At 45.3% G+C, this 11,507-nt stretch overlaps 1 protein-coding gene across 2 annotated transcripts in view; it reads right to left on the bottom strand.

Annotated features, from left to right (window-relative positions):
- Positions 1–804: 804 nt before the first annotated feature.
- LOC134884805 (glutathione S-transferase theta-1-like) overlaps positions 805–11,507 on the bottom strand; it is a 43,104-nt gene continuing 32,401 nt past the window's right edge. For both annotated transcript variants that reach the window (XM_063913031.1, XM_063913020.1), the window contains exons 5-6: positions 1,986–2,162; positions 805–1,402 (exon numbers count right to left, since the gene is read on the bottom strand). In XM_063913031.1, coding sequence (XP_063769101.1) covers positions 1,268–1,402; positions 1,986–2,162 — 312 coding nt within the window. In that variant the 3' untranslated portion in view covers positions 805–1,267. The remainder of the gene's footprint in view (positions 1,403–1,985; positions 2,163–11,507) is intronic.

Raw genomic sequence — 11,507 nt, 5'->3', positions numbered from 1 at the left:
GTAAAGATCTGGTTAGTCTGGATGCTCCTGTTCATGTCCTCTATTCTCTAATGTAACAATATAATTGATGGATTTTTACTTGGGTTTTGCAGCACCAGACCTTCTCCTTTTCTTTTCATTTTCTTTCCCCTCTCTATGCCACATTGAGTCGAGGAAAGAGGGGAGGGGGCAGGGGATTAGGGGTGGCATATGGGTAATAATTTCAATTTATCCCGAGTGAGTATATGATCAGCTGGCTCATTTATAATGTCACAATTCTTTATTTGACTAACTATAAGGTTTTTGCATTTTTTTTTCTTTTTTGTATGCCCTCTGTAAAGTTGTGTACGTTTTGTACCCATTTCTATGAAAAGGGGGTATCCTTTATTTTTATATTTCTACCTCTACGATTGTGACTACTGTTAAATGTATTTACTGATTACCTTATTCAATAAAAAGAATAATAAAAAAAAAGTAAATCCCTTCGAGTCCTATTGCATATGCCATATTATCATCATCATCATCATCATCATCTGATACCTACTGGAATAAGAAGGTCTATTTTTTTCCATAAAGATGATCAGAGTTCCTTGCAAGGCAAAACGGGTTTGATTAACAAAAGGGTGGCCGCCCAGGGACCATCACACACATAGCTACATCACCATGGGGTTACTGTCGCATAATGTGGGGGGCACTGTCGCATAATGTGAACTGTGTGTCCTTGTGGTATAATGTGAACTGGTTGCACTATAGTGTGTTCAGCACATTTATGGTGCTGGCAGTATTTACACAGTATACAGTACCTTATAATAATAACATCACCAGCAAATAATGACAATTTTATTAGTAAGGGCCTCCACAAGTTAGTTACCCTGGAGCTTTCACAAACCTTAGTCTGAACCTGGTCAGGAAGTGGTATAATATTACCCATTATTACAAGCATACGGCATTCAGTTTCTACAGTTTGGTGCTAGAGAGGGAAACTGCACTGCTAGCTGAGAGCTTATGTTGGTAATGTTGTGTTAGAATAAATACATGTGAAAAAAAGCTACTGCTAGGTGATCCCAGCTGCTAGATGAAGTCACTTTCACATTTAAGTTACTACTGCGTATGTATTGCAAGTTACTAGAAGAAGTGCAGGATAGCCAGGCTTTCCACAGATCTGTTTACTTCAAAAGGTCAGTTACTGCGGTAATACATTGGGGCACATTTGGCTAATCTAGTGATGAAGGTAATAGAATAGCTTGGTTTTAAATCGCTCCTTAAGTTCTGGAGGAATGGGCTGATTCTACAAATCTTTGGCATGCAGTACAGCTTCATGTGCGTCTTTGAAGAGCTCTGCCCCTACTGCCTCCTCCACTCTGTGCTTCCAGGCTGACAACTTTGGTTTGTCCTCAAAAACATCAATTCCCGCACCAACTGGCTGCAAAGGAAGATTTATACAATTATACAGATATCCAGGGGCAGGGCTAATATTTTTCATACTTAAGGGGGAGATGCACTATACAGTGATAAAAGCAGAGAAGTGAGCCAGTGGAGAAGTTGCTTATGGCAACCAATCAGCATTGACGTAACACTTATAATTTGCATACTATAAAAAGAATACAGTACAGCCGATTGGTTGCCATGGGCAACTTCTGCACTGTCTCACTTCTCCACTTTTATCTCTGCTTAGTACATTTCCCCCTTAATTCAGAAATGTGAACGTTATTTTGTTACTTTAACCATTGTCCCCGTAAGATCTACATATGCAGCCAGGATGCTGATCCAATAGCATTTATAAGAACACTATAGATATCAGTAGTGAGGACACTTTTTTTTTTTAAACAGGTGGTGGTCATCCCAATTCTTCTGTATTCTAATATACCTGGCTATAACTTGTATACTCAGACTAGTCCATTCCAGCTACTTATAGATCAGGGAGGCGCTTATCTGGCAACAGGATCTTCAGCAGCTTTTCTGAGACAAAATAAAGTGTAACCATACTCATGGAGTTATTCTCTCACCTGCATAATCTCCACAATAGCCACCAGGTCAGCGATAGAGATCTCATCACCAGCCAGAAAGGGTTTGTCCTGTAAAAAGTATTCTTCTATATTCTTCAAGGTATTATTGAATTTTGTCACCACAGGATCCAGCTTGTCAGATGTGGCTTCATGACCCAGAAGATAAGGAGTCATTGCCTGGAGAAACAAACACATTATGAATTATATATAAAAAATTATGAAATTAAATGGACAACCCAGTGACGGATCCTGAAATAGTCTTGGTTGGATGTTATTTTTTCAGGTTTCAAAGCAGCATAAAAATTTGAATACAAAATTTGCATATGAAAAAAAAACCTCATGTCAGGTAGGATTATTTTACAAAGAAGATAACTTGACCTAAATGTATAAACCGTTTGCAAAATGTCCAGATACTGTAGGTTAGCAATAGATGTATGTGATATGGCACACTAGTTCTTGAGCAGAACAGTTACTGACCCAGATGCTCCCATATGGAATAGCAGGAAATGTGTTTGATTAGGGTAGGACAAAAAACTTTATTACCTCAATAAGACAACACTGGGCCTCAACTACGCAATATTATACACTTCTATTACCACTTGCTGATACAGATAAGATTACAAAATTGAGGTGTACAGTAAATGGAAACTAGACCTCAGCACTGTAACCGTTGATGCCAGCAGGCACTAGATAAATCAATTAATTTGTATATCTTTCACAGATTATGTAATCTAAAGGGGGGTACTCACGGAGAGATCCATGCTTAAAATCTAAGCAATCTGACTAGATTGCTTAGATTTTAAGCACAGATCACTCGTGTGTTCCCCCCTCAGCGATAGCGATGCGCGGCCCCGCACATCGCTATCGCCGGTGCTAGATTGAGCCTGCATGCAGGCTCAATCTAGCACATCGCTCATTTCACCCTCTCGGTGAAATGAGCAGCCCCCCGTCCTCCCCCGCATCGCTCAGCACACATCGCGCTGTGCTGAGCGGCGGGAGAGATGTGTGCTGAACGGTTCGCTCAGCACACATCTCTCCCGTGTATATGGGCCTTAAGGGGTGTTGTCAGGAATCTGCATTTTGCATCACATCACTTAGCGGTGCTCCGATGTGCTGGCCTCTGGACGTCACATTCTCAGCCTGGCAGCATGTTCCTGCAATGTGCAGAGCCACTCTCCAGTGTGCACTCCGCTTGCCATACAGCGTGTACCCCGATGTCTTCCCACCATCTCTGTAGCATGGGCGCTGTCATGACACCTGCAATCAGCTGACTTAGTGCTGATTGCAGGTGTCCTGAGCACTGGAGGGCTCACATGACTTGATTCTCCAATCCCTGCTGACCAGGGGGTATATAGCCAGAGTTCCTGCTCAGTATTATTGCCTTGAACAACGCGTCACATACTGTGAACAAGCTTCTCCTGGCTCCAGTCTCCTGTCTTCGGAGATTCCCATGTGTCTTTGCTCCGTGGAACAACAGGCACCAGCCATCCAGTACTGTTGCAGCTCCATCTGCATTCTGCTCCAGCATTCACTTGCAGTCTCCTGAGACTCTCCTGTGTCAGTGCTCTGTGGAACTACAGGCACCAACCATCCAGTTCAGTTGCAGCTCCATCTGCATTCTGCTCCAGCATTCACTAGCAGTCAGAGGGGAGAATTCAATTGTTTGAAAAGTTGGTTGGGTGTCGGTTTTTTCCTATCTAATAGACAGGAAAAAACAGACACCCATCTGACTTTTCAAACAATTGAATATCGCCCAAAGACTCTTTGTGCAGCATTATTACTCACACCTGTTTGTTAGCTGCCTGCAGCAGTATCAGTGCCATTCTGTCTACATTGGGAATCCTGGTTTATTCCACAGCTGTCTCCTGCTTAGCCAAACCTGGTTCCATTGTTGCTTAGTGTACCAACTGCCTATGTTATTCCAGCACCTGCTCACCATCGGCTTTCAGGCTGACCATCAATTGTTCCTGCTCACCATCGGTTCCCGGGCCGATAGTCATCTGCTCCTGTTTGCAATCTGTTTCCAGGCCGACTATCAATTGCTCCAGTTCAAATCGGTTCCCAGACCGATCGTCATCTGTTCCTGTTCTCCATCGGTTCCCAGACCAATCGTCATCTGTTCTTTTTCTCCATCGGTTCCCAGGCTGATCATCGATTTGCTCCTGCTCACCATCGGTTCCCAGGCCGATCATCAATTGCTCCTGTACACTATAGGTTCCCAGGCCGATCATCTGCTGCTCCCAGTTACCATTGGTTCCCAGACCAAACTGTCTCTTCGTGACTGTTTATTTCGGCTTCCATGCTGAATCATACGTTTACATTTTCATTGCTCTTATTACTTATATTTCCTGCGTGTATACAATAAATACTATTTGCGCACATGCGCAGGAATTGCTTCAGCGTCCTCATTTCCTCCATCACACCACCACTGACCCACTAGTGCCCCCACTGGGAACAGACATAAACCCAAACCTGACAGTTTGTTCAAGGCCCATGGACTCGGACGGCGGTCAGAGTGTGTGGTCAGGGGTCCTCCAAGGTCTTGCATCATGACTCAATTGTCAAGAGGCTGCGCAACAACAAGTGATTCAGTTTCTACAGGGAATGTCTACCCGCTTGGATACTTTGCAGCAATCCCTTCCAAGTTACGTTTCTCCTCCATTTCCTGTTCTAGTCACTCTTGTTCCAGTTATTCCGGCTTCTCCTGCACTACCCGCAGGGCCAGAGTAAGCCTTTGGGGTGCCAGGGGCACTTTAGACAGGAGGTGGTGGTGGTGGTGGGGCTGTGTATAAGATTGTGCATACCTCCCAAAATGACCCAATCCAGGAGGGACAACATGCTCTTTACATGGACTTCCCTCTTAATATATGATTGTGGTCAACTGTGTTAAACTATTTAATTGATAAGAAAGGTATTTCAACACAGGTGATTGCAATCATAACTTAAGTAGGAAGTCCAGATAGAGAGCATTTTGTCCCTTTTGGAAAGGGTCATGTTGGGATGTATGGATTGTGTATATTAAATTTAGCCCATTGGTGTATATTAGATTTAAAATAATAGTTTAATAATGCCTGGGTACAATTTATAGCTCCACTTAATTGAAAGACAACTATTTTATAAAAATGTTCGTGAAGTAGAACAAAGACAACTTAAAAACAACCTTAAAATACACATAGAAAAATAAAATCTATAATTTATCTTGTCACATGCAAAAATAGCAGCAGCCTCTGTACTGCTTACAAACTGGGATAGGACTCGGGAGGACTGTATGTGTGTGTGTGTGTGTGTGTGTGTGTGTGTGTGTCTCTCTCTCTCTAGACCCTCATTAGATAACAAGTTACACAAGGTTCCCACCCAGGTGTGGAGAGAGCTGTAAGTGACACAGGGATCCCATCCTGTGTCACTCACAGCTCTCTCCACCCTCCTATCTCTCCTCTGGTTGGGAAGCTCCATTGATAGTTCATGAAATCTGATACTCCTGTGTTTCTGCCTGCACTGCATACTGTCCTGCATGCATTCTGGCTGTCTGGTTCTGCTGCTACATAAGAGGGAAAGCTAGTGATGTCAGTGTGCTCTGGTCAGGGGGCCCCCTGACAGGGGGGGTCCAGGGTACAGTATGCTCTGCATCCCCCATTAATCTGGCTATGACTATCCATTCCTATGCCTGGACCTCGTTCAAGTCAGCTTTATGGCACTCCCTTTAAAGCTAATTCTTGATAGAGTGCAACTTTCTCTTTCAAAGGTTCCGGGACTCCTCTGTCTCCTGCTGGAAAACCTAAACCAATGAGGACTCTGTCATCTATTGCAACAACTTCAAAGTCTTCTATCAAGAATTATTCCAATAATACCAGAAATCCTAGGCGGTACTTTAAACACAGTTAGAAGTCCTACTCAACCTATTGAGACTAATACAACCACTATGTCAGATTTCCTTAAAGCTAAAGTTTCTCCTCCTGTGCAGAGAGGGGGAAGATTCCAGAGCTACCCGTGCTCCAAACTCTCGGAAGCTTAACGTCAGCATCGCAAGCAGCATCACCTGTGTGTTTCTACTGTGGTAGTTCTAGTTAGAGATGAGCGCCTGAAATTTTTCGGGTTTTGTGTTTTGGTTTTGGGTTCGGTTCCGCGGCCGTGTTTTGGGTTCGACCGCGTTTTGGCAAAACCTCACCGAATTTTTTTTGTCGGATTCGGGTGTGTTTTGGATTCGGGTGTTTTTTTCAAAAAACCCTAAAAAACAGCTTAAATCATAGAATTTGGGGGTAATTTTGATCCCAAAGTATTATTAACCTCAAAAAACATAATTTACACTCATTTTCAGCCTATTCTGAACACATCACACCTCACAATATTATTTTTAGTCCTAAAATTTGCACCGAGGTCGCTGTGTGAGTAAGATAAGCGACCCTAGTGGCCGACACAAACACCGGGCCCATCTAGGAGTGGCACTGCAGTGTCACGCAGGATGTCCCTTCCAAAAAACCCTCCCCAAACAGCACATGACGCAAAGAAAAAAAGAGGCGCAATGAGGTAGCTGACTGTGTGAGAAAGATAAGCGACCCTAGTGGCCGACACAAACACCGGGCCCATCTAGGAGTGGCACTGCAGTGTCACGCAGGATGTCCCTTCCAAAAAACCCTCCCCAATCAGCACATGATGCAAAGAAAAAGAAAAGAAAAAAGAGGTGCAAGATGGAATTATCCTTGGGCCCTCCCACCCACCCTTATGTTGTATAAACAAAACAGGACATGCACACTTTAACCAACCCATCATTTCAGTGACAGGGTCTGCCACACGACTGTGACTGATATGACGGGTTGGTTTGGACCCCCCCCAAAAAAGAAGCAATTAATCTCTCCTTGCACAAACTGGCTCTACAGAGGCAAGATGTCCACCTCATCTTCACCCTCCGATATATCACCGTGTACATCCCCCTCCTCACAGATTATCAATTCGTCCCCACTGGAATCCACCATCTCAGCTCCCTGTGTACTTTGTGGAGGCAATTGCTGCTGGTCAATGTCTCCGCGGAGGAATTGATTATAATTCATTTTAATGAACATCATCTTCTCCACATTTTCTGGATGTAACCTCGTACGCCGATTGCTGACAAGGTGAGCGGCGGCACTAAACACTCTTTCGGAGTACACACTTGTGGGAGGGCAACTTAGGTAGAATAAAGCCAGTTTGTGCAAGGGCCTCCAAATTGCCTCTTTTTCCTGCCAGTATAAGTACGGACTGTGTGACGTGCCTACTTGGATGCGGTCACTCATATAATCCTCCACCATTCTATCAATGTTGAGAGAATCATATGCAGTGACAGTAGACGACATGTCCGTAATCGTTGTCAGGTCCTTCAGTCCGGACCAGATGTCAGCATCAGCAGTCGCTCCAGACTGCCCTGCATCACCGCCAGCGGGTGGGCTCGGAATTCTGAGCCTTTTCCTCGCACCCCCAGTTGCGGGAGAATGTGAAGGAGGAGATGTTGACAGGTCGCGTTCCGCTTGACTTGACAATTTTGTCACCAGCAGGTCTTTCAACCCCAGCAGACCTGTGTCTGCCGGAAAGAGAGATCCAAGGTAGGCTTTAAATCTAGGATCGAGCACGGTGGCCAAAATGTAGTGCTCTGATTTCAACAGATTGACCACCCGTGAATCCTTGTTAAGCGAATTAAGGGCTGCATCCACAAGTCCCACATGCCTAGCGGAATCGCTCCGTGTTAGCTCCTTCTTCAATGCCTCCAGCTTCTTCTGCAAAAGCCTGATGAGGGGAATGACCTGACTCAGGCTGGCAGTGTCTGAACTGACTTCACGTGTGGCAAGTTCAAAGGGCATCAGAACCTTGCACAACGTTGAAATCATTCTCCACTGCACTTGAGACAGGTGCATTCCATCTCCTATATCGTGCTCAATTGTATAGGCTTGAATGGCCTTTGCTGCTCCTCCAACCTCTGAAGCATATAGAGGGTTGAATTCCACCTCGTTACCACTTCTTGCTTCAGATGATGGCAGGGCAGGTTCAGTAGTTTTTGGTGGTGCTCCAGTCTTCTGTACGTGGTGCCTGTACGCCGAAAGTGTCCCGCAATTTTTCTGGCCACCGACAGCATCTCTTGCACGCCCCTGTCGTTTTTTAAAAAATTCTGCACCACCAAATTCAAGGTATGTGCAAAACATGGGACGTGCTGGAATTTGCCCATATTTAATGCACACACAATATTGCTGGCGTTGTCCGATGCCACAAATCCACAGGAGAGTCCAATTGGGGTAAGCCATTCCGCGATGATCTTCCTCAGTTGCCGTAAGAGGTTTTCAGCTGTGTGCGTATTCTGGAAAGCGGTGATACAAAGCGTAGCCTGCCTAGGAAAGAGTTGGCGTTTGCGAGATGCTGCTACTGGTGCCGCCGCTGCTGTTCTTGCGGCGGGAGTCCATACATCTACCCAGTGGGCTGTCACAGTCATATAGTCCTGACCCTGCCCTGCTCCACTTGTCCACATGTCCGTGGTTAAGTGGACATTGGGTACAACTGCATTTTTTAGGACACTGGTGAGTCTTTTTCTGACGTCCGTGTACATTCTCGGTATCGCCTGCCTAGAGAAGTGGAACCTAGATGGTATTTGGTAACGGGGGCACACTGCCTCAATAAATTGTCTAGTTCCCTGTGAACTAACGGCGGATACCGGACGCACGTCTAACACCAACATAGGCCCTCATTCCGAGTTGATCGGTCGCAAGGCGAATTTAGCAGAGTTACACACGCTAAGCCGCCGCCTACTGGGAGTGAATCTTAGCTTCTTAAAATTGCGACCGATGTATTCGCAATAATGCGATTACTAACTACTTAGCAGTTTCAGAGTAGCTCCAGACTTACTCTGCCTGTGCGATCATTTCAGTGCTTGTCGTTCCTGGTTGACGTCACAAACACACCCAGCGTTCGGCCAGGCACTCCCACCGTTTCTCCGGCCACTCCTGCGTTTTTTCCGGAAACGGTAGCGTTTTCAGCCACACGCCCCTGAAACGCCGTGTTTCCGCCCAGTAACACCCATTTCCTGTCAATCACATTACGATCGCCGGAGCGAAGAAAAAGCCGTGAGTAAAAATACTTTCTTCATAGTAAAGTTACTTGGCGCAGTCGCAGTGCGAACATTGCGCATGCGTACTAGGCGGATTTTCACTGCGATGCGATGAAAAAGAACGAGCGAACAACTCGGAATGAGGGCCATAGTTGTCAAGGACTCAGTTATCCGCTTTGCAGTAGGATGACTGCTGTGATATTTCATCTTCCTCGCAAAGGACTGTTGAACAGTCAATTGCTTACTGGAAGTAGTACAAGTGGGCTTACGACTTCCCCTCTGGGATGACCATCGACTCCCAGCGGCAACAACAGCAGCGCCAGCAGCAGTAGGCGTTACACGCAAGGATGCATCGGAGGAATCACAGGCAGGAGAGGACTCGTCAGACTTGCCAGTGACATGGCCTGCAGGACTATTGGCATTCCTGGGGAAGGAGGAAATTGACACTGAGGGAGTTGGTGGGGTGGTTTGCGTGAGCTTGGTTACAAGAGGAAGGGATTTACTGGTCACTGGACTGCTTCCGCTGTCACCCAAAGTTTTTGAACTTGTCACTGACTTATTATGAATGCGCTGCAGGTGACGTATAAGGGAGGATGTTCCGAGGTGGTTAACGTCCTTACCCCTACTTATTACAGCTTGACAAAGGGAACACACGGCTTGACACCTGTTGTCCGCATTTCTGGTGAAATACCTCCACACCGAAGAGCTGATTTTTTTGGTATTTTCACCTGGCATGTCAACGGCCATATTCCTCCCACGGACAACAGGTGTCTCCCCGGGTGCCTGACTTAAACAAACCACCTCACCATCAGAATCCTCCTGGTCAATTTCCTCCCCAGCGCCAGCAACACCCATATCCTCCTCATCCTGGTGTACTTCAACACTGACATCTTCAATCTGACTATCAGGAACTGGACTGCGGGTGCTCCTTCCAGCACTTGCAGGGGGCATGCAAATAGTGGAAGGCGCATGCTCTTCACGTCCAGTGTTGGGAAGGTCAGGCATCGCAAACGACACAATTGGACTCTCCTTGTGGATTTGGGATTTCAAAGAACGCACAGTTCTTTGCGGTGCTTTTGCCAGCTTGAGTCTTTTCAGTTTTCTAGCGAGAGGCTGAGTGCTTCCATCCTCATGTGAAGCTGAACCACTAGCCATGAACATAGGCCAGGGCCTCAGCCGTTCCTTGCCACTCCGTGTGGTAAATGGCATATTGGCAAGTTTACGCTTCTCCTCCGACAATTTTATTTTAGGTTTTGGAGTCCTTTTTTTTCTGATATTTGGTGTTTTGGATTTGACATGCTCTGTACTATGACATTGGGCATCGGCCTTGGCAGACGACGTTGCTGGCATTTCATCGTCTCGGCCATGACTAGTGGCAGCAGCTTCAGCACGAGGTGGAAGTGGATCTTGATCTTTCCCTAATTTTGGAACCTCAACTTTTTTGTTCTCCATATTTTATAGGCAGAACTAAAAGGCACCTCAGGTAAACAATGGAGATGGATGGATTGGATACTAGTATACAATTATGGACGGACTGCCACGGTTAGGTGGTATAAAAAAACCACGGTTAGGTGGTATATATTATAATAATAATACAATTATGGATGGACGGACTGCCTGCCGACTGCCGACACAGAGGTAGCCACAGCCGTGAACTACCGCACTGTACACTGGTTGATAAAGAGATAGTAGTATACTCGTAACAACTAGTATGACACTATGACGACGGTATAAAGAAAGAAAAAAAAATACCACAGTTAGGTGGTATATATTATAATAATAATACAATTATGGATGGACGGACTGCCTGCCGACTGCCGACACAGAGGTAGCCACAGCCGTGAACTACCGCACTGTACACTGGTTGATAAAGAGATAGTAGTATACTCGTAACAACTAGTATGACACTATGACGACGGTATAAAGAATGAAAAAAAAACCACGGTTAGGTGGTATATATTATAATAATAATACAATTATGGATGGACAGACTGCCTGCCGAGTGCCGACACAGAGGTAGCCACAGCCGTGAACTACCGCACTGTACACTGGTTGATAAAGAGATAGTAGTATACTCGTAACAACTAGTATGACACTATGACGACGGTATAAAGAATGAAAAAAAAACCACGGTTAGGTGGTATATATTATAATAATAATACAATTATGGATGGACGGACTGCCTGCCGACTGCCGATACAGAGGTAGCCACAGCCGTGAACTACCGCACTGTACACTGGTTGATAAAGAGATAGTAGTATACTCGTAACAACTAGTATGACACTATGACGGTATAAAGAATGAAAAAAAAACCACGGTTAGGTGGTATATATTATAATAATAATACAATTATGGATGGACGGACTGCCTGCCGACTGCCGACACAGAGGTAGCCACAGCCGTGAACTACCGCACTGTACACTGGTTGATAAAGAGATAGTAGTATACTCGTAACAACT

Source organism: Pseudophryne corroboree, chromosome 1, assembly GCF_028390025.1.
Source record: "Pseudophryne corroboree isolate aPseCor3 chromosome 1, aPseCor3.hap2, whole genome shotgun sequence".
Classification (NCBI taxonomy): Eukaryota; Metazoa; Chordata; class Amphibia; order Anura; family Myobatrachidae; genus Pseudophryne; species Pseudophryne corroboree.
Note: the sequence above shows the minus strand (reverse complement) of the source record. Positions and strands in the feature narration are given on the sequence as shown.